The 25,297-nt window shown below is 32.4% G+C and overlaps 1 protein-coding gene across 1 annotated transcript in view; it reads left to right on the top strand.

Moving 5' to 3' along the window:
- Nucleotides 1–25,297, top strand: part of ADGRL3 (adhesion G protein-coupled receptor L3) — a 150,310-nt gene that overhangs the window by 98,012 nt on the left and 27,001 nt on the right. The window contains exons 11-12 of the mRNA XM_055086330.1: nt 12,241–12,409; nt 20,296–20,421. Of these exons, the coding sequence (XP_054942305.1) occupies nt 12,241–12,409; nt 20,296–20,421 (295 nt within the window). The remainder of the gene's footprint in view (nt 1–12,240; nt 12,410–20,295; nt 20,422–25,297) is intronic.

The raw sequence follows: 25,297 nt of genomic DNA, 5'->3' as shown, positions 1-25,297 counted from the left end.
AGTTTTCCCTAATTCCAAGGGAATACCTCTCATTTAAATAAAAACAACATTAAGGTAAACAGCACTCTTTCAGACTTCAGCTTTTCTCATTCCCCTACTCTCCAGGAGTGCTTTTTAACAGAAGTGTTACTTTGTTTTAAAAAAGTTTACCTCATATTAAAAGTGGTGAAAGTATGTAAGTCATAGTTATTTTAAATAAAGGACTGTGTAGTAAATCATTGGATTAGTAATTAAAACATGTAGACAGTATAGTGGAATGTTAAGTGTCTTGAGCTACTCAGTCCACACTTGAAAATTTCCTAATCTGATTTTCTCTTGGCTGAATCCCAATTGTTGTTGGATTTTTCCACTACATACAATCATGTATTTTTAAAAGATCTGTCAACAAAGTCCCTGGCACTTTTATAAATGTGTTATTTGAGTATGTATTCTAGAATACTCCGGAATGTCCTCTGTAGAAGTTAACATTTTCAGTCAGACAATGAAATGTGCTAATACAAAAATTCTCGCAGTTCCAGAACTGACATTGATAGTGTAAGGTTATAATTTCAAACTGTTTAATTATGAGATAAAGAAAACAAGCCATCAGTATGAAAAGTAATAATTTATCAGCAAAAGTATTGACATGATTGAATATTAATATATTACATATACCAAGATGTAAGTTTAAAAAATGGCACATATTCTTTACAATAGTCATTGTCATTGCACTTTTCTCATTTTTCTGCCTTCTTTGAATTTACCACATCTTGCTCAGTTAGGTGTAGACAGATTTCTAAAATTGCCAGATCTCCCACTCAGTAACTTTCATTCATTCAATAAAACAATAAAAATGTAACATCTCAGTTAATACCCACAGGAACCCTATTGGTAAAATGATTATGCTCATTTATTTCTATTAGATTTTTTAATGTTTTAAAAAATGTTTTAATTTTTTCCCATTTATTTCTGTTAGCTTTTCAGTAAACTTTCCCTTTTGCTTGCTAACATACAACTTGAATGCTTTGGCTATTGCATGTATCTTCTCCCAGCCTGTCATGTCTCTGTTGATTTTGCCTTTGTTACAGAGAGCAATATATATATTTAAATCATCATTTTTTTTTCCTCTATAGCTTTTGAGGTCTTTGGAGGACATTTTGCGTTCCTTATATAAAGCGCCAAATTTCCAACATCATTTGCCAAATAATCCATCCTTTTCCTCCAGATTTGTGCTGCTACACTATTCCATATCAAATCTCTGTTTCTGTGCTCTCTTTTATTCCCAGGACATACACTTCGTCCCTCTACCATTACCACATTATTACCAAAACTTGCTTAGTATCTGGTAGAATGAGTCCTCCTATTTTTATCATCTTCTTTCAAAACTGCTTTAACTACTCATAGACTTTCATTTTCTTTCACATACATTTCAGAATCAGTTTCTAAGGTTCTTCTGATATATTCCTTACCATTCTGGAATAATTGATCATGATATTTATGCACCATTAGATTTTGCTATTTAATAGCTTATTTAGGATTTTTATGTAAGATTTAAAATAAAATGTTCTTATTTATTTTTTATTCTCTTAAACTGTCCCTACGTAGTAAGTTATAGTAGTCTCATAAAGTTTTTCTTCTTTTTTGTTTAGGCTTGTCCTATGTGAAAAAGGATTATTTGTTAGCTTAATATTAGATAGAACTTATTTGTAAAATGTTTGGGGTCTAGAGAGGCTTTTTTGGAGATGTAGCAACAGAAGGATAATTGTTCATGTGCATCTATGCATATTTATTAGTTATTGATTTCTAATTTAATGTCACGATCATCAGAGAATACATTGTGATTGATGTTGATTCTTAGTACTTTATTGAGGCTGCCCTTTGGCCTAAAATGTGATTGATTTAAGAATTGTTATTTTGGTATTTGGAGCTTTTGTGTATCTATAAAATTAGATTTATTTACTAGATTTGCTTAAATTTTCTATAACATTTTAAAATTTTTTCTCACTGACATAAATTTAATATTATATTTAGATTTCTAGTAATAAATTTAATTAGGAACAACAACATCTTTCAGGGCTTCTGTATTAGAAGCAGAATTGTGGTAGAGATCTTGTGTCATTAACTAGGTCTACTCATTGTCCAGGTAACTAGCTGGGGCATAGACTATTCTTTTCTTGTTCCATTAAACTCTAAAAAGATCCTAGCAAGATTGTTTTATTCATTGTGAAGGTGAGTAAACTAAGTAATGAAGGTTAAATTACTTGACCAAAATTAAATAAAACTTGTCTGCTTCCTATTGTGTTTCAAGGCCTCCCTTTGTTCCATTTATTGGCATCTTTAGTAAGTACAAACATGTTTTAAATACTCAGTTGTGCTTTTTTTATGTTTTAGTTGTTCTTACAAGCAGTTTATAATAAGGTGTTTATTCACAGAAGGGTTATGATGAATGTTTCTGTTGCAAGTTGTTGAAATGAGAGGTGTTGCAAGTTGTTGAAATGAGAGGTGATGATACCATATGGTATGAGAAAGAGTATAACAGCCATTCAACCTGTCAGAACACATTTGGCAAGAATATCAAAAAGTTATGAATTTCCTGACTTATTTTACTTAAGTTAAAAGTCTGTGTATCTTCTAAGTTGCAAAAAAAAAACCCTGAAAGTAATATATTCTTTAAAGTACTTCCTCTCTTTGCATTCCAATGACCAGATTTTATCAGCTCTCTTGTTCTAAAGAGTCAGTGAATTCTAAGACTCATGTAAGTCTGAAAAACACTGGCCCTTCAATAGTGAACCAGGAAACAGGATTTTAACTATAAGTATTAATAAATAAAAGATTACTTGCCATTATTTTATAGATCTTGAGATGTTTCTTACTAAAACCACAGTTTTCATAGATTACAAGATAAAAATTACTAATTAGAAATACAGATTTCTCTTTATATATTTTGTCATTTACTTTATCTTTCCTATTCAAAGTTTCAAGTTTTCAAAAAATCGTAAGAAAGTATTAATAAAGTTCAATTTTAGAACATATATCTCAATGAATTTTCATGAACATTTCACATAATTTTATGTCCTTTTTTTCTTACTTTATGGTCAAATGATTACATTTAGTGAAACATTGCAGTTACTTAGTGGACTTTTTGACACTGAAGATACAATATATTTATGAATTAAATTTGGATTTCTCATGTAATCCAGAGGACTCTGGGTTTCTATTTTAATGTTCGTTAGGCATCTGAATATAACCCATTTCAAATGAGAATGTAAAAATTCATAGCATTTACTAAGCCTAAAGAAATCTTAGAATGAAATATTGGATAAACTGAAGCTTTCTAAATGTAAATAATAGAGATCATTTCAGAAAGAGACAGTGGTTCCCTCTTCCTCTTTGGATTTCTACTTAATATATGAATTTCCAAAACACTTAAAAGGAAAACTGTGTTTTTTCCCTATAGCTTGTTTTTTGAGTTCAGAAGGTCAATACACAACAGTAAATGTAATAGCACATATGTATATAGTACTTTTGTATGTTAAAATTTTGTGTATTTGAATAATTTGTGTATATTAAATAAAAGTTCCAAGCCCTTTTATTTAATACACACAACAGCCCTATGAACAGAGTTCTGTATTTATCCGCATTTTGCAGATGAAGAATGTGAGGCTCAGAGAAGTTGAATAATTAGCCCAAGGTTGCAGCATTAGTAGAATGCTCAGCTGGCATCCAAATGCAGGCAGGCTGATTCACAAATCCATACTTTCAGTCACTATGATATACTATCTTTCATATATTAATCGTAATAAGTAATCATACAGTGATCTTATTTGCTGCCAACATGATTCCAGAATTTTATATCTTATTTGCATGGAATCTTTCAATTCATTTTTATAAATCTGATAGATGGAGATACTAAACTGTAATAAGTTTGTAGCTGTCTGTACAATATACTAATTCATTATTCATTCTCATAATTGATACTCCTAATTTCTTTCGTATATGTTAGTTCTTTGACCATATTATATTGAGTTATAAAAATTTGTATAACCTTGAGTTGTGGAGATAATATAATTAAAGTTTTATTAGTCATTGATTTAATATTTATTGATCCTGATTTATTATACTCAATTCTGCCTAATTTCAGACTTAACCCAATTCATCAGCAGTGTGAAATCTGTGATTAAAAATGTAATATAGGGCTTCCCTGGTGGCGCAGTAGTTGCGCTTCCGCCTGCCGATGCAGGGGAACCGGGTTCGCGCCCCGGTCTGGGAGGATCCCACATGCCGCTGAGCGGCTGGGCCCGTGAGCCATGGCCGCTGAGCCTGCGCGTCCGGAGCCTGTGCTCCGCAACGGGAGAGGCCACAACAGAGGGAGGCCTGCATACCACAAAAAAAAAAAAAAAAAATGTAATATTGGTGTATGCTCTCAAATCTCCAATACTATTGTAAGGAAATTGAGGCATGGGAATGAAAATGTTTATGATATATTCGAAACCATTTATTTTAGTTATTTGGTTCATTTCATTCTCCTCTTAATATTTTTATATGAACAAAATGTAGAAATATAGCTTTTAGTAGTACTACTTTAATAGTAGTAAAATCCACAGTTGAAATAAAATCATCTTATTTGTTTATAATTTTTATATTTATATTATATAACAAATATTTTGAAAGGATTTTTAATATCTTTGATAGTGAGTGATTTAAACATAAAACCATGATGAAACTGCTTATATTTTACTCAAAAATGTTGAATCACATTCTAAATGACATTTCCTATTAATCTTCCTATACTGGTTGAAAAAAAGAGAGAATTGAATAATAATGTAATTCTAGGATGTTAGAGTCCCACTAATATAAAGTACATTTGAAAGAAATATAAAGCTGTCAAGATTTCTATCATAAGTGTTACTGATTGAGCGTTTTCAATACAGTGAGGTATAAACATTGATATGTTTAGATTTTTCTCTGATCACTACTCTTCTAACTATGCTATCTCAAATATCCCTTAACCAACCTGGTAACAGATATCTTAACGGCACCTTAGACAGATCTTGATGCTTTGCCAGTCCATTCTGGTTATTAAATGTCTGACCAATTTAAAACTTAAATAACATCCCATTTAAAACATACTTCCTTCATTGCCTGTTAAGATTTGTGGCGGGGGGATTCGTATAAGTAAAGGTGTTTTTTTCCTTCCTCTATGCACTATTTTATGTATTCTATGAACATTGCAATCTTAAAAGGCCATGTCTTTACTCTTCCAGTTTTAAAGATTGGGGACACATATACACTATTGATACTATATATCACATAGGTAACTAATGAGAACATACTGTATAGCACAGGGATCTCTACTTAATGCACTGTGGTGACCTAAATGGGAAGAAAATCCAAAAAAGAGGAGATTATGTATATGTATAGCTGATTCACTTTGCTGTACAGTAGAAACTAACACAACATTGTAAAGCAACTATACTCCAATAAAAATTAATTAAAACTAAATAAATAAAGACTGGGGACCCCTGGATTTGGTAGTATGACAAAGCAGTGTCTCATAGATCACTTCTAAATGAAGTCTGTTAGCTTGGGTTGCTAGAATATGGGTAACTGAATCCTCTTTATCCTCAGTTTGAGAGCCTCATTATCGATGAGGGGCAACTCATCATACAGATACATAAGTATTTATTACTTTTTTTTTCTTCAATGAAAAGTGAAGAATACTTTCATTTTGAGAAAATTACTCATATTACCTTTATCATTCCTACAGTAACCCAAACCAATTCCAAGGGGAAAAATCTTTATTCATTTGATATAATTAGTTTTATATCAGGGAAAGTAAATTCAGCTGCATACTGCATACTGTAAATTCAGCTGCATACTGAACTTGGAAATACTGGAGCGCTAACCAGAATGTATATATACATCATGATTGCACTCCTTCTTGCTGTTAAATATACAGTTCACTCACCAACACCAATTAGCTAATTCGACAATTCCAGAGGATCCCAGAATGTATTAGTCTTGAAGTTGATGAGATCAACAATTCTGCCTAAAGGCATTCATTTTTCTTTACCTGTTGTGATTTATCAATGACCAGATCTTTTGGCTTGGGGATTAAATTCTCAGATATGGCTCTCATGACTCCATCTTTCTTCACACCAAACCTTACCCATGCCACTATTTTTAAAAATTCTGTACTATTTTATATAATAAAAGGGAAAGTTTAAAACTATTTTTAAAATTAATGTTCTTTATATCTTGAATTTTATGTAATATTTCCTTTAAAATTTTTGTCAAAAAACATAATACTTTGAACTGTTAAAGTCAGAGAAAGAATATCCTATAACTAATCTGATTCATTCATATTGTTTCTGTCCATTTATCATCTGTCTACACTGATATACTATATTATGAGTCTTTATATCATAGCATTAATTTATAAATTAATGTTTTGGTTAAGAAATCTATCCTCTTGAAGATATATTTTTTGCTAAGCTTCTATGGGGCTAGATTTTAATGTTCTTTGGAATTGTAGAATATATAAACATATGCATAATTACTATCAATCTATGCAGAGGCCCCTAACAATTCTGATCTTGATTCTAATGGTCACTTTTAAAGATAATTTTATGACATTAATGTTTAAATAAAGCTTTCAAATTTAGATGTAAGAATAAAATGATAAAATGTCTGATAAAAGAAAAGTGGATATGCTAAAGAAAGGAGGGTCTTTTTTTCTTACTGTGCCTTGAAAATTGTTTGTACAATATGTTTTACTTCATTTTCAGTGTCACCATTTATTAATTCTAAGATAACCTGTAAGTTCCTATTAATGTCTGCCAAGAGCATCTTAAGCCTTTATGTCCATATTTTCATAAAACCTTAAAATAATTGCAGTAAAATTGTTTTAGTCCTACACCTTGGAATGAAGTTTTGTTTCAATGGACTTTCACTGGTAAATCAAAATGAAAATTATTCAGCTTTAGAAACTACTTACGTAGATATGTGTTTTAGAATAAAAAAACGAATCTATAGCATACAGCTTTAGCACCATAACTGGTGGCAACATTATCATCAATTTAATTTAGATTTGATGGAGAGACATTCTAAAACTATATACTCTAAGCCAATAGAATATCTGACAAAATGATGGAAGGCACTGAAATATTATAGATAATCTTTAGTGATCTTTAGATTTTGAACCATTGTATATTATTCATGTCATCCTGGAAGTAAAATTAATGAATAGTTCTTTTCCATTAGCATGAATTTCTATACTAAATATGAACTAGGGATTCTTATAGCTAAAAGATACAAATTAAATGCTTTAGCAATTATTGCATAGGCTAAGACACCATAAAAATTACTCTAAATTATAGTTGCTTAAACTTATATGGGTCTAGAATATGTGGTCTAAATCTAATACGGTGGCTCCACATCAGTAAACAGCTTTCTTTCTAGGTCTGTCACTTTCTCCTAGCAAAAGAGAAGGAAAAAAAATGGTCAAAGGAAGGCCAATTCCAATCCTTTAATTGGCAAGACCCAGAAATGTCACAGTTCACTTCTGTTCACATTCCTGTGGACACTACTTAAACACATAGCTATAGCTAACTCTAAGTAAAGCTGGAATTGCTATCTTTGTTATTGAGTAGAGCAAGCGGCTGATCCCCACAATTACCAACAAAAACTGCTGAATTGCACCCTGATATCTCTCTTTAGTGGTTCTCATTAAAGGCAAACATCTCACTCCAGCAATTACAGTGCAAGTTCTGTATTTTATTTTTTGAAACATTTGGATAGTTTAATAAAATTTTGTAGAGTAGTTTTGCATGTTTTCCTACATGCTAACGTCTGAAACTTTCTTTACTTAACATTGTACTATACAGATTAAGATACAGTCATTCCAATCATGAACTTGGCATCACAGATGGAATATATTGATGCAATGGGAATGCATATAATGGAATAAATATCATGTTATTAAGTTCTGTAACTTTTCAATGTTAGTAGAAATACAGGATTTTCTTTTTTGGCACAGTTTACAGCTGTTAAATATGATCAATTCTTAGAAATTCTTCTCTCTTTATCTTTTCACATACCCATGACTTTATTTAAATTTCTCTTGGAATTTCATTTCCTGGCTTAAAACTCTCTCTAGTCCAGCACTGTCCAATTGAACTTTCTGTGAAGACAGAAATGTTCTAGAACTACACTGTCCAATATGGCAGCTACTGAAGCTTTTAAGTACTTGTAATGTAACTAATGTGATTAAGGAACTGAATTTTAAACTTTATCTCATTTTAGTGAATTTAAATTTAAACAAACCCATGTGGCCAGTAACTCCATATCAGACAGCATGGTTAGTCACTCCCTGCTCCATCTACAAACTTATTTCTGCCACATCTATTTTACAGCATAATATTACTCCTGAAACATCCTCAAATGAATTTAATTATTCAACATTTATTATTTGGTGTTTTATTCTTTGGGTAAGAAATTGTGTATTTTCATTGTGAAAATAGTCTAATAATAACTATGTGATATTTATCAAACACAATATGTCAGACACTGTTCTGAGCACTCGATACACAGTATATCATTTCATTATCACAAGAAAATTACCACTCTTTTAGAGATGTATAAAATGACACAACCACAGGCTAATTAATTTTTGCCTAAGATCAAATAGCTAGTAAGTGAATAAGTTAGCATGTAAACCTCAGGCAAACTGGCTTCAAAGCCCAGGCTCTCACTCTATTCTTTACCCTTTCAACACCCTGGAGAGTAAGGTTTTTTATCAGTGGTTCTCTTTGTTCAAAATGTATCACAGTTGGGGCCTTTCTAAGAGCTTTACTTGTGTATGCATAATATCAGAAACTATTGCCTCTTGCAAGAGGTAAGAGAAAAGAGGACACAGTTTTCTGTTTCTTTTCTGTCCTATCACAATTCACTGAGCAGCAACTATGTTTGTAAAAAAATATCCAAAATATCCCCTAACCATTCTTTACTAATTTGGCATTTGGATCTCATTTTATCAGGATGATACTAAATAGATTAGTATATATAAGTGATAATGAACAGGTGCCATCTGTTTGCTCTTATTACTACAAAAGATTATTCAAAATTTTTTCTCAGTGCACTATCAGAAAGACTTTTAAAGTAGTTGGGTTGATTATTTTTAAAGAGCTATAATGTTCAGATTTAACTCAGGTCAATCATCTGCAAGTTAAAATTACTCAGAAGTGTACTGTCCATAATTAAGTAATCTTACCTACTAATATTATACCATAAAAAGACCTTTAGGTGACATGAAATCTGTCATTTTAAGCATGCCCCCAAGCCTTTTCCAGATTGCTCATAAGACTTCTCATTCTCTAGAGAAATGTGATCTCTTAGAAATAAATGTCTGTCAAGTCACAAGTAATATGAGCATATGATGAAAAACTGGAATTTTTTAGTCTCATAAGGGATATTGCAGTATTGTAAAACTGATTTTATTCCTCGTTATTTAAGTTCTCATGGTCATTTTAGCATTTACCTTTTAGATATAAAGGGAGGTTTATGGTGCCTTTTAGGGAGGTGGGGGACAGAGGCCTTTGGGGACCAGGAGAATATTTTTCATATGAAATTCTTTGTCATAAAATGCTAATGTTGGTGTTCTTGTCTTTATGTCTATGCATTCTTTAGCTATGAGGATAACAGACCCTTCATCAAGTAAGAATGACCTGAATGGCTGATAAATTCCATTTATCAGTGTGGTCCCATGAACCAGCTGTCAGATCAGTACTGAAAAATCATTAGAACTTCTGTCATTCACATTGAGGCAGAAGAGCAAACTGTGCAGGAAAATAATCAGGCATACAACTTCTATGCAGAATAAATATGCTGCAGGTGTATTGCCAGAAAAATTCTGCTTCACCTCTTTTAATGATATCACCTGAATTTAGTACCACAGTAATAGCAACTTAATGTGGTACAGACTTGTTTTGCTTTTAATAGATTTCTTCTTTCATTTCAGTGTGCTCCTCTGTGTTGCATATGTCCTCATTTCTGTTGTTTGTTTGGACATCATTCATCGAAAATTATTTCATGATTTAGTGTTATATCTTCAAATGATCTCAGGGGTATGAAACTACCCAACTGCAAATGAAACTAATGAATTTTTAGTTTAAATATCCAAAAGAGAGGAAAATACCTCCTTAAAAAATCAAACTTTACATATGCAAAATTGTCTCTTTCAAATTCGATACATCACTTGATTGTTGATCCAGTTGTTTATTAACATATCTTTTAAATTTCTAAAACAAAGCTACAAGTCTGTACTAATCTATAAGCATAAACACAAATGCTAATATTTGGGCTTTTATTCCTTTGTACATTTAAAAATTACTTGTCCTGTAATTAAGATTGGCAACCTTTGGGTGACCTTGCTGTAGACTTTCAGTTTGTTCTTCTGGTGAAGAGTCCTTTGTTTTCATTTTCTCCAATACCATTTCACTTACTTCTTCATGCTCTTGCTTATTTTTTTCTTTTGAAGCTGAGCTCATCACTCTTTTATATCATTAACATTTGGGCCCATCATGTGTTTTCTAGTGGATAACAGCTGGCTTGAGTATTTTATCCTATCATTTTATTTCTAAATCTGAATAGCAATTTTGACTTAATGGCGACTCTTCCCATTTTTCCTTATTCCAATACCTGTAAACAAATAACAGCTTTACCTTGAAAGTTCCCATACTTCTGAATCTGCTAGTAAAATAAGATATTAATATCTAAGATGTTTTCTAATTTGTATAAGCAAACATGCCACATACAATGGCAAGCTTCCTTTAGGGATTCTTTATTCAAGAGTATTAAAGTTTTAAATTATGCACATTAAATTTAGTGGATGTTTACATCTGAAATATAGTGGCTGATGGTTGTAGAAGGAAAATGGTAAATATTTGAGATTAATTTTAATAAGACTTTAATAATATTTGGCTACTTTGGACATATCTTTCTTAAGACGTAGTTCTCTCTGAAAAATTTATTAAACCCAGCTTCAGATTATGGTAAACATATGTGATTTTCCCTCTTCATTTTGCAAAGTTTCAATCCCCATATTTATTCCTTAGACAATGTAAGTAGCAGATAGTAGTCTGCTAAAAATAAATATTAGATTACCATGTTCAGGAAGGTATACTGGGAAAGGAAAAGGTGGGCTCATAAGAATATAGAGATCTAGACTGTTTTGGTCCTATTCTACACACTTAGAGAGAAGTTGAGAAGATTCCATTTTCAATTATTGGATCCCCGTCTATTGGAAAGATTCATTTTATTTTGATAGTAAATACATAATACATAACTACAAATATGTGGACTTTTGTCACCCATTTATTACTATTGTGAATGGCAGCTTGGAGGAAACTAAGGGAATGGAGTGAGAGTGAGAATTTGTCTTCCATTCTGGACTACTTTGTTCATCCCTCTCCATCCCATTCTCAGCTTCATTTTCTCCCACGGGTTTGTAGACACTTCAAAGACATGAAGGTGTCCTGAGCTATTGGGCTTCTTTTCAACAAAGCTGCCAATTGCCCTATTTCCAAAGTCTAGTCCAACATAACCCAAGACACAGCAATCCAAAGGCTGAAAGAGTAGATGGTGATCTAGAGGGGAACTATTTTTTCCCATTTACTGTATCTCACACTTGTTCTACTTAACTATAGGATCAGACAAATAGAAGTTTAAAATTTTATACAATCTTCCATATACTGGTTCCTTCTGTTTTTGTCTGTAAACACTAAATTTTTTATGGAAAAAGAGGAAATTTGGAAAAATGGGGTAAAAGTGTATCAGATGAAGAGTCCAATCAAACAAATGTTTGATTAATGGAAAGAGTCCAATCAAACAAATGTTATCATACCAATGAGACCAGTGGAGACTAACATAGCTTTACAGACTCTTCCCCCTTGCCATTCACCATAATTACATCTCCATACCATTTGCCTATGTGCTGCAAATACATGAATAATTTAATAGTACAAATCTGCTTTTGCATAAGTGAATTTCTGTGTTTATAGCATTTTCATTCATGTATATCTCCTCAAGCTTGAAAACATGTAAGTTCTCATTAAAATCTTAAAGTACTTATATCACCTGTCTTACATTTTCTGTCAATAAAACTGTAACATTTTTTTCAGTGTCAGTATTGTTGATACAATATGACTGTGTTAATTAAAGACAAATTATTTGATAACCCTTAATTTTCTCTTCTCTCTGCAGGTCATGGGTTATAGGTGCAATAGCTCTTCTCTGCCTATTAGGATTGACCTGGGCCTTTGGACTCATGTATATTAATGAAAGCACAGTCATCATGGCGTATCTCTTCACCATTTTCAATTCTCTACAGGGAATGTTTATATTCATTTTCCATTGTGTCCTACAAAAGAAGGTAAGCTAGAATTCTCTGTTCAAGGATAAATGGCATACATTCTATGACAGCAAAGTACCCATAACATAAATCATTCTTGATGTGTTTGTCTCTAAGAAATAAATATATTACTTAATTGATTTCATTTTTATAATAGTAAAAACAAAACAGACATAAAATGAAAGCATAATAGTTGGCAAATGTGCTTAACAGCAAAAAAGCAGAATCAAAATATTTTGATTTGGACAATGTACAAAAATTATATTCTTATAGATTTGACCTTATAATCTTTAATAGTTTTATTGGCAGACACATGGAATTTGTATATTAAGGAGTAGATATTCTAAGATGTTATGGAGGCATGGGATATATGTATATGTATGTACATATATGGCATGGCATAGGAAATATATATTTTTCTATTTTTTTAAACTAATTTGTATTGATATATTCTAGAAAATATAATTATCTAAGCATTTTATGATAAAAACATTTATTTTTTAAATGAATGGTGGAAACTTAGTAAAGATCTCTGTATTTCTTTAAAAGCATCTTTTATAAAATCTATGATTTTGATGATTAGAATGCAATATTTAATTTTTATATTGGTCTCTTTTTATGATTTTTCACATCTATAAGGACCAAAATATTCATTTTCAAAGTTAATTTTAGCAACTAAATACTTACATTGCATTTTTTTTTTTAATCTCAAGATCGATTTTCTCATCTTACACTGTTTAACTCTATTGTAAATGTGGTCTTTGTAGTTCTGACCATATAGACCCCTGATCCAAGACTGGATCCAAATCCTAGCTCCTCTACTTAAAGGCTTATGTGACTTTGGGTCATTTAATTAACCTTTATATGCCCCAGTTTCCTCATGTGTAAAATGGAGGTAATAAAAATAATTATGAGATATTGAGAGGTGGCCCCGAAAATGAAATGGCAAGAAGTGAAATTTTTTTTCTAAGAAATAAACTATAAGACCTAAAATTGTTTTTGGAAAATAAAGAGTAAAGATATCCACCTCTACGATTTTTGGCTTGAGAGACTAAGGGAACCTCAAATAAAAGTTGAGAAAGGTGTCCACTTGTCAAGATGCATCCAGTTTTATCCTGTTTCAGTTTTATGTGGTGGTAGGTATTAAAAATGTGTTGGCATGATCTTAAATACAGGCTAGAATAGTACTGATGACTCAGACCTGTAAATGTAAGTTACAGAAAAGAAAAGAGTTTATGATGTTAGAATGGATGGATTCTAATCTAATGGATTAGAATTAACTTAGAGAAGAGGTTGTGTTGGAATGGATGAATCTTCCCAAATACTTAGTGTACACACACCCCAAATTGCGTCACTTAACCTAATAAAGGTTTTTTTTACTCATTGCCCAATTGATGAGGGTGCCTCACGGAGGGAGACAGGCCAATGAAAGCTCAGCCAACCTCACTGTTCGATTTCCACAGCCACCTTGGGTGTTGACATCTAGCAGATAGTCTGAGAAAGAGAGAGAGGATCTTGTATAAAAAGTCTGGAAGTGGTTCACATCACTTCTACTCACCTTCCATGAGATAGGACACTATCAATAGTACCAACTAAACTGCAAGGAAAACTGGGAAACATACTCTACTTTTTGTACCCCAGGAAGATGAGGAATTGGGTATTACCAACAGCTAACAGTCTACCAGACTTGATTATTAAGAGTAGGAGACATGAGTAATGAGTAAGAATAGAAATGGAAGGAAGAAAGTGTTTGAGGAGAAGAATGAGAAGATAATACCTAAATGAAAGATAAGGGGGAAATGTCCAGAAGTAGACACTGGTCAGTATTATAAAACACTTCAGAGAAGTCAGAAAGACTAAGCACTTGGAAGGATTTCTAGATTTTGGTAGAAAAAAGCTATAACTGATTGTCAAGAGCAATATGTAGAATGATGGGTGCAAAATCAGGAGATTAAGGGAAAGGGTGGCATTTGTCCATATAAATAAGGGAATATTGGGCCATCATATTTAGTTATACTAACATCTTCAAATATAGGGAACCAGCTTTATCAATTATTTTATGTATTAGCTGGAAATTGGACTAACACATTTTTAAATTTTAATGTGTATATTGAAGTTTTCTACAGAACAGAAAATATTTTTGTGCTTTGTACATGAATGATTTTGATTGTAATTATTTTTTATTAGCCAGTACCTATTAGTTTTCCCAATTATTATTTTTATTGTATTACAAATACATGTCAATGTTTTGATGTCCAGGTAGAGATACCAGACCTCAGGATCCAAAAACAAGCCTAGAATTTTTAGTATATTGAACATATTTAACAGAAGTGAAATTTTTAAAAATATATGTCATCAAGCTCAATTTTGTGATTCATTAGAATAGAGTTCAGCAAACCACAGCTTGTGGGCCAGATTTGTCCAGCTGCTTTTAATTTTTACAGTCAGTCAGCCAAGAATGGTTTTTACATTTTTAAATGGATACATTTAAAATTTAAAATAAGTAGACACACAGCATTGTTGGTTTTGCCTCTTGGTTCACAAAGCCTGAAATATTGACTGTCTGGCCCTTCATGAAAAAAAGTGCCAGGCCCTGATTCAGAAGCTTATTTTTATGATTTATAATAACTAGTAATAAGCATATTTTCTTTCATGCATTCTGTGTTTTGAATTTTTCGATTTTGGTGGCATTTTTATTGGGTGTCAAGAACATGGCCCAACATCAGAGAATATGGACATCGAATTATCATTCACCTTTTTTTTGCCTACAGAAAATCCAGATACTTCTCTTTGAAATTGCAGAAACAGTCTTAGGAGATTTTTCTTTTATTCCTTTTTTAAAAATTGAGGTATAATTGAGATATAACATTGTGTAAGTTTAAGGTATATAATGTATTGATTTGATACACTTATGTATTGTGAAATAATTACCACCATAGTGTTAATAGCTAATACCTCTATCATCTAACATCTTTTCTTTTTTGTGGTGAGAACACTTAAGATCTCCTCTCTTAGCAACTTTCAACTGTATACTACCGTACTGTTAACTAGAATCATCATCATGTACCTTAGATTTCTAGAACTTATTCATCTTATGGCTAGAAGTTTGTACCCTTTGACCAACATTTCCCCATTTCCACATAGCCAACCTCTGGTAACAACCAATCTATTCTGTTTCTATGAGTTTGGCTTTTTTAGATTCCACATATAAGTGATACCATACAGGATTCATCTTTCTCTGTCTGACTTACTTCACTTAGCATAATGCCTTCAAGGTCCATCCAACGTTGTTGCAAATGGCAGGATTTCCTTCTTTCTTGTGGCTGAATAATATTCCTAGATATATGTAACACATCTTCTTTATCCATTCATTCACTGACGGACACTTAGGTTGCTTCCATATCTTGGCTGTTGTGAATAGTGCTGCAATGAATATGGGAGTGCAGACATCTCTTCAAGATCCTGATTTCATTTCCTTTGGATAGATACCCAGAAGTGGGATTGCTGAATCATATGGTAGTTCTATTTTCAATTTTATGAGGAACCTCCATACTGTTTTCCATAATGGCTGTACTTATTTACATTCCCACCAACAGTGCACAAGGGCTCTCTTTTCTCCATATCCTCACCAATACTTATCTCTTGTCTTCTTGATGCTAGCCATTCTAACAGATGTGAAGTGATATCTCATTGTGATTTTATTTGCATTTTTCTAATTACTTATGTTGAGCGTCTTTTCATGTTAGCCATTTGTATGTCTTCTTAGGTAAAAAAACGTCTATTCATTTCTTTTGTCCACTTTTAAATTGGATTGTTTGGTTTTTTGCTTCTGAGTTGTATGAATTCTTTATATATTTTTGGTATTAACCCCTTTTCAGATATATGATTTGCAAATATTTCATTCCATCCTGTAGATTGCCAATAAATTCTGTTGTTTCTTTTGCTGTGTAGAAGCTTTTTAGTTTAATGTAGTACAACTTACTACTTTTGCTTTTGTTGCTTGTGCTTTCGATGTCATATCCAAGAAATTATTGTCAAGACCAATGTCCAGGAGTTTTCCCCTGTTTTCTTCTAGGAGTTTTGTGGTTTCAGGTCTTATGTTTAATTCTTTAATCCATTTTGAGTTAAATGTTGTGGGTGGTATAAGATAGGGGTTCAATTTCATTCTTCTGCGTGTGGTTAACCAGTTTTCCTAATACCATTTATTAAAGAGATTGTCTTTTCCCCATTAATTATTCATGGCTCCCTTGTCAGATATTAGTTGACCATGTATGCAAGGGTTTATTTCTGGGCTCTCCATCTGTTCCACTGTCTATGTATCTATTATGCCAATACCATACTGCTTTGATTACTCTAGCTTTGTAGTATAGTGTGAAATCCGGAAACATGAAACCTCCATCTTTGTTCTTTCTCAGGATTGCTTTGGCTGTTTGAGGTCTTTGGTGGTTCTGTACAAATTTTAGGATTGTTTTTCCTATATCTGTGAAGAATATCATTGAAATTTTTTCGAGAGATTGCATTGAATCTATAGACAGTATTGGCTCTTATGGACATTTAACAATCATATTTCCTATAGGAGGTTTTTCTTAAGCCATCTGACTGAATTTCAATAATATGCCCATCTAATGTAGTTGATCTCATGTTTGATTAGGGAAATATGAATTATTCCATTTTTGAATTATTTGTTTTATAGGATTATTTGTTGATTGATTCAACTCATTAATAAAAATCAAACTTTGAGTTTTCAGTCCTCTTCTGAGTGTGGGTTGTATGATTGTGTCACCAGTATCTCCACTGGGTGACATTAAAGTTATCAATTTTTCTTTTCTTGTGTACTCAATTATGTGATACATCTCAGAGGGTTTCATAATTATTTTATTTCTGATCAGAGAGTATAAAAGAAATATTCCATTAGTCAGGTGTATTTTCTTTCCCATCTTTATATATTCTAGAACAACCTCATGTTGAAATAATAAGATACCATACCTGATTGGGATAAGATGGAGTATCATGTGAAATAGTGGATTAGCATATGCAAATAATTGATCAGTCAAATAAATTTTATTGTAATCTAAAGAGAAATATCTCATGGACATGGTCTATGTTATTTTGAATTCTTCTTTTTAAAACACATGCTTACCACTTCAAATCTCATCATAGAAAAATAAAGTCTGTAATGATTCAGCAAGTAATATAGCTAAATGTGGGACTTGGAATCTCTAGATATCTTGATTTACTGGTTGTTTATATAATCAGTTCAGAACATTTAACCTTTGTTGGTAAATGTAAATAGTCCATGATGAATTCCTGTGTCTTATACAATATTGCTGCCTTTGTAAGTAACAGGAATGGAACTGGTTCCTTTTCTCTCCTCTCCCTTTCCCCCAAAATATTTGTTTAGATTTAAGTCACTTCATTACTGAAGACTTCCTCTTCTAAGAAGAAAAATCTCACTTGTTGAGTACATTAAGAAAAACAAAATGGGATGTAGGTTATGGTGAAAGTTTAGGTTTTTGGAAATGCTTCATAAATTCAGTACAAATTACTAAACTGTAATTGATAGTGCTTACCTTTGGGTGGAGATTATTTTAAGTTTCCTCAAATTCTAATTAAATGTTTGTCCTTATTTTCTCCAGAGACAGAGGAGGAGATAATCTAATAAGTTACTTTAATAATATATAATGCCTTGTGTTGGTCTTATATCAATATTAGAAATGTGGCATCTTAGTAAGAGCTTTCTGATCATAAAGCACCCATAAGATTTGGATTTTTTTCACATAAGACACATCACTTAACTTTTTCAGTCTTTCAGTTTACTTTCATTGCTTAACCTTTTCAGTGTTCTTATCTGTAAAATGTAGGTAATAATTATTTCCCAGAATCATTTTGAGGGAGGAGCCTAGCATAGTTCCTAGCAAATAGTGATTAAAAAGTAGAAGCTTCTTCATCTCACCCTCCCAAAACTCACACATGTCTTGGACACACACAGGTGGGCACAAACTCACTTCTTTTAAAAAATAAACAAAATATGAATTGGCTTGTAAATAGTGAATAAAAATAATTATTTCTAATTATTGATAAATATAGCATAGAAGAGGTTGGTTGGAAAACATTAATATAACTTAAATATATTAAATAATATGTAATTTTGACATTACAAATCAGAGAAAGGCTTCAAAGCTTAGCACATCATGCCTCTCTGTTTTGTTCTCACTGAATGCCTTTTTTCTCTTATCTATCCGTTCTTTCAACTTAATCTTCTAAACCAACACATTCCAACCTATCTTTTAAAGATAGCTTGAAGAAGTCCTCTTCTCTGAGAAGCCTTCCTTGGTCTGCCTACCCACTTTCTATCAGGCTCTCCTTCACCATGCTTTGATTCACCTCACTCTGTATCATTGTTCCTATCCCATAATAAGGATTTAATGAATGTGAGTTCTTCAAACAAATCTGAATATAGTCAGTCTCTGATTTTGCTATATCTTTGATAGAATGAATGTTAATATATTAAGATATAATGTTTTATTTCAAATACTAAGTTTAATGTGTCATTCACACTCCTTTTTTTGCTTTTGATTCTAAAAAACACTTCTCAAAAAAGTATGTTGGTATAACTTTGTTTTAAATAATATTACATTGTCACAAATTCTGAAAACTATGAACTCATGTGAAATCAATAAAGTGCTAAGAATAACATATATACAGTGTTATTTCATAATGAATGTAAAATTTGTGAATATAAAACCAGTAAGTTATCCTCGAATGTGTTTTTAGTTGGTGATTATTTTTCTTGATGTTGCTAGTGGAGGTGAAATTTAGAAAGTTACTGTTTATTTTTGTATGTCTTGTTTGATTAAATAAGCAGTAATAAAAATTTTTAAATAAACATGATCAAAGTTTTCCCCAAAATTGTTGATATATTTTCCTGTTTGAAAACATCAGCTAAAAAATGCTTATCTCCTTTTATCCTGTGATTTTTATACTACAGCAAGGATTCATAATGTAATCACAGTGCTATATAGAAAAGCAGTCATATTTCTCTGTAATTATTGATAGAACTATTTTGAAGGAATGAATTTAAAATATTTTGAGAATATTTTATAGTCTCAAGTTGCAGATTTGACCTCCTTTAAGAGAAACTTCAGAGAAATATAAAATTTTTTAAAATGCTTAGCCCAACACATTCCTTTTTTTTCTGTTCTGCCTTTAAATATTCTCTCTCCTCTCTTTCTCCCTCTCCTTCTTTCTCCATTCCCTCTTCTCTCTAACGTCCTCACTACACTTCTGCCTAAAGAACAGTACAACTGTTCTAGTGAGGACGTTAGGGAGAAGAGGGAATGGAGAAAGAGTTAGATAGGCTACTTCATATCAAATCCAAGAAGCTAAAAATAGTGTCTTGAAGAGTCTTCAGTTTTTTGTTTTTGGGGTTTTTTTGCGGTACGCGGGGCTCTCACTGTTGTGGCCTCTCCCGTTGCGGGGCACAGGCTCTGGACGCGCAGGCTCAGCGGCCATGGCTCACGGGCCCAGCCGCTCCACGGCATGTGGGATCTTCCCGGACCTGGGCACGAACCCGAGTCCCCTGCATCGGCAGGCAGACTCTCAACCACTGCGCCACCAGGGAAGCCCTTAAGTTTTTGTTTTTTCAACTGAGACCGTATCATTATAGGGTGATTGGACATATGTGTGTTTGCGTGTTTTAAAAGGCTCCAATTATGCAAAATTTCAAACTTGATAGTATGAATATAATTTTATATTGTAAAAAATGTATAAAATATATGCTGAACAGATTTTTTTATATCTGTAGGGCAAAAATATTTTATATTAATTATCTAAAATAAAACACATACATTTTATATTTCCTAGCTGAAAGGAATTACTTGCTAACAGAAGTTAATATTTTTGGCTAGGTACGAAAAGAGTATGGGAAATGTCTGCGAACACATTGTTGTAGCGGCAAAAGTACAGAGAGCTCCATTGGCTCAGGGAAAACATCTGGTTCTCGAACTCCTGGGCGGTACTCCACAGGCTCACAGGTAAACAATATTTGTTAACTAAAATGAAATATCTCTTACCTATATTCTGTTATGAGTTGCTATCCTTTCTTGATGAGATCTATTTTCTATCCCAAGTATTTAACATATCAAATTTGTTATTTTGTTTTAGTGTGTCTCAAATGAAAATGGTTATGACAGAAATTTAAGAAACCAAATTGCAAAAAAAGTGAAGTTTAGGGTCTAAGTTTGCATAATAATTCATGATTTCAGATTATTCCCAGTTGAATGAATATAGAAGGTAAGGAAAGGAATTTTGCATTTCACCCAAAATTCTAAGAAAGCAATATTTTACATAGATACATGATTCTTGAGTTAATTACTTCTCTTAACTAGTGTAATAATTCTTTATCATATACTGTATTTACTTATTAGATGGTATGTTTAATAAAAACAGTTCTAACTCATACCATATTGTATGCTGGTAAATCGAAGGGCAATTCAGGTAGTGAAGAATACCATAATAGCATCATTGACTTAACTGATCTAAGTGCTACTCCCATCAGTCCAGCATTAAATATAGTAGCTGCATTATCCCTCATCAAGGAAATTTTAAACTTTTAGGTAACCTGTCTGCCATTTTTCTCAGGCCACAATGTCCGTCCAAAGATTATTACATAGAAAGTTCAGCAACTCTAGGATGACTAAAATGAGCCAGTCAAATAAAAGACATATGTGGGTCATGCATGAATGAGTTTGGGTTCCAACTAGCATACTAATATTTTTAAGATTGTATGGTTCAGTGGGATAAACAATCATTTTTTTCAGTGTTTTTAATAGCAATTTTCTGAAGAAGACTTGAATTTTAATTCCTAAATAAAGTTATAAATAAATAACATTTTTTTAACTCAGCTCAACCTATAAATCTATTTTTTTAACTTGGTAATTTTATATATAATATAAAAAAGAACATTTCATTTGTTCTTTGACTAATTTCCAATCAGCTTGTAAATTTAATGAATTAAATTCACTTAAACAATTCCATTCATATGCTTAGAAAATTAAATATCCTCGTAACCTTTAAATATCATTTACAAATCTAATATATCTGATTCTTTCAAACACATTCACTGTCAGACTGGACTGTTGTACACACCTAACTAGCACTTGAAAAACTCTATAAACCAAAGATAATGAACAATATTCTCAGAAATAAACACTTTCCTCACACTAAAAGAGTTCTCTTTTATCTTACAAATAAAACTACGTATCTAATATCAATCTAATATTTCCAACTAAAAATTTTAAAACTAACCTATACCTGTCAAACCTATCAGACTATCTCAACATTTAACAAGCACTAATTATCATAATGATCATGAAACTTATTCCTACATATAATATACAGCTATTAATAATTTGAATTTATTTTATTATTTCTATGCCTTACTGAGGTTGCAAAGTTGTAAATTAGGGGAAACAAATGTTCCAAGTTAGGTGGACTGAGATTTCTTAGTCTAGGACTACTAAATTTGTCAGTTAGAAATCTGAAGTTTCACATAAGAGTTGGGGCATACCTGGATGATGCTTCCAGCGTGACCTCCTTGTAATCCATTCCTTTATTTTCAACCTGATAATGCTTAACTCTCGTTTTTGTAACAGTCTTTTCCACAACTTTTAAATTGCCGAGATTCTGTATGTCATTTAACTTGATTTGTTTGTGCATACTTCTCATAAAACTGAATGCATCAACCATTATCCCATAGTCATTTTATTGACATATGCCCTTAATGAAACAATACTTTGGAGCTTCATTTATTATGTTAGAACAGAGTTGTGCAGTGTTTAGCATTACTTCTAAGCTACATGATAGGGCAGTGCAGCTTAATAGAATAACCATAAACTTGGTGGGTGGGGAGACCTTGGTTTGAATTCTAGCCTTGCCATGTACCTACCAGCTGTGACACAAAACAAGTTATGAAATCTCACTCACCCTCAGTTTTTTCAAAAGTAAAGTGGTTTCTGATTTCTTATGTTGTTAGGAAGATCAAGCTAATGTATACCAAACACAACATACTGTACATGCTCAATAAACTGGAGCAGGTACCACTTACTAGTGTCATTATTGCAGACTATAATTTCAGGCATATATTTTAAAGATGTGTCTTTTTTGTCACTTTTACAGTTATAACATCACAATTCTAATATTGGGAAAAAAAACCCAATATTAGGTTTTTTATTATGCTTAATATAATACTAATTCTGATTAACTACAACAATCCAACCCTACATAAAATGATAGTCACTTAAATCTAGTCTGTTTAGGTAAAAATAATAAATATTTCATACTAACTGTGAACTTCCATGAGCAAAGTCTAAAACACTCACTGATATTAAGGTAAAATTTGGGGAGTACAGGTGCCTTTTTCCACATCAGAGAACTTCTAAAATCACAACTGTTATATTTTTTGTTGAGAAACATTGAGTTTCTCTTTAAATGCCAAGCAGTCTTGTAAGCTCTGGTGATAAAAATGGTTGAAAGACAAAATAACTTTCCCCATGATCTAGAGCTTTCGTTCTAAAAGGCAGAAAATTTATTAACAAACAAATAAAGCAACAGGGAATATCAGATTATGAGAGCTGGCGGATAGCCAAATATGGTTATGTGATGCAGAAAGTCCAGGTAGTTACTTTGATTAAGTGCTAGGCAAAGACTATTTAGGGAAATGACAGGAAGGGAGTTCAGGGGAAGAGAACTCCAGGTGAGAGAACATCAAATACAAAGCCCTATAGGTGGGTGAGACCTTGCAACTTTGGGAATAAGAAGAATGTCATTGGCTAAAGTGATGAGAGAGTGAGTAGGAGATGAAGTCAAAGAAGGCTGGAGACGGATCCTTAGGTGTTTTAAGAGTATGGGAGTTCACATTTTATTTTGATTACTTTAGAAAGGTAATGGGATCATTTAGAAAAGGCAGTGACAGGAAATCATCCACATGTGATAAAGATCATGTGGCTACTATGTAGGTAATGAAAGAGTGTGGTTGGCAAGACTAAAAATTAAAAATCCTCTCCACCTGTTGATCCCCTGGTGCTAATCACTGATAAAAAGTTGGTAATATCCATAATCACACACAAACATATATTCACAGAGATGTGTATAGGATTGGTATGTGTGTGTGTGTAGTTTTAAAAACTATGAGCTGAAGTATTGTCCTTTCCACTTTGACCTTCCATTAATTGTTCTGTCATTTATCTTTCATTTGTTTTACTGACTTTGTAAATGTATTTACTTTTGTTACATAATATTTGAAACATAAAAAAATATATGTGGCATATATTAAATTGTGAAGCATAGTATAATAAAATCAACACCCGTGAACTCACCAACCAACATAGGAAACAATATTTTCCATATGCTTTTCCCTTGTTGAAACCTCTCCCTAACCAATCCTTATGCCTCCCTACCAGAGACAGCTACTAACTTTTGTTCTTCATTTCCTTGACTTTTCTAATAATACCTTCACCTCCAAAAAAGATGTTGTTTACTTCACCTTTTTTAAATCTTTCTTTAAAATGGTACCTTATTGTATGTAGTCTTCTGTGACTTGCTTTATTCACTGCCATATTCTAAGGCTTGTCCTAGTTCGTTCCATGAACATTTAAGTGTTGGCTCTGTGCCACATACTGTATACTTTTCTTCTGCCTGCAATACTTTACCCTTTTCTCCGTTTCCTTTTCAGCAATTATTTGATATAATGTACTGAGTTGTTAATCTCCTAGATCAGGATTCAAATACTGGTTATGCCACTTATTTGGTCTGTGATATTGGACATGTGAACCTCTAAACCTCAATTTTGTAATGAATAAGAGAGTGAATACATGAAAAATACATAGCATAAAACCGAGAACATAGAAAGAATTGAAATATTTAAATATTATATTTATAATACATATATTATGTATATACACATATAATAATCACTGTGTACCAGGCATTATTTCAGGTGTGTGATACATCACTGAACAAAAAAAGACAAAATTTTTGTTTTTCTTTTATTCTTTTGGCCATGCTGTGCTTCTCGCGGGATCTTAGTTCCCCAACCAGGGATTGAACCTGTACCCTCGGCAGTGAAAGCATGGAGTCCTAACCACTCGACCGCCAGGGAATTCCCAAAATTTCTGTTTTTCTAGAGCCTCAAACCTAATGCAGACATTGGACATTAATTTTTGGACATTAAATATAAATATAAGAAATAACTATATTATAATAATATTGTAGAAGACGCTAATGCTATGGGGGCAGAAATTGCAGAGTTGGGTGGGTGCAATACAGTTCTAAATAGAGTGATCAAGTTAGGTCACTTTCAGGAGCAAAAGTTGAAGAGATGAAAGATTTATCCATACCAGTATCTGGGGAAGGAGCGCTCCAGACAGAAGAAATAATCATACAAAATCTAAGGCAGAATTGTGCTTGGTGTGTTAAGGAATGGCAGGGGAACAGGTGTGGCTAGCCCAGGTAGCGGAGACTAATGAAAATAATAATAGAAGATAATGGGGGCAGCTCAAATAAATGTCACCTAAAAATCATCATAATTCCATCAACTCTCAGCTGAGATGTCACTTCTTCAGTGCAATGTTCTCAGATTTCCTAAACGTTCTCTTGTTATGTGCACTTAAAAAATATTTCAATTAAGCAGTATAAAAAACATTAAAAATGCATGCAAAATATAAGCGTATGGCACGGTGATTTATTACCCTTCCCCAGACCAAATATTAGAATATTGAGAGTGCCTCAGAAAACATTTGAACCCTTCTCAATCACTCACCTCAAAACATAGTCACTATCTTAACTTTTAACAGTGCTTTTTGTTTTGCATGTGTTTGATACTTAACCACATGAAATCATCCAATACATATT

The sequence above is a fragment of the Physeter macrocephalus genome, chromosome 7 (assembly GCF_002837175.3).
Source record: "Physeter macrocephalus isolate SW-GA chromosome 7, ASM283717v5, whole genome shotgun sequence".
In the NCBI taxonomy this organism is placed as follows: domain Eukaryota; kingdom Metazoa; phylum Chordata; class Mammalia; order Artiodactyla; family Physeteridae; genus Physeter; species Physeter macrocephalus.
Note: the sequence above shows the minus strand (reverse complement) of the source record. Positions and strands in the feature narration are given on the sequence as shown.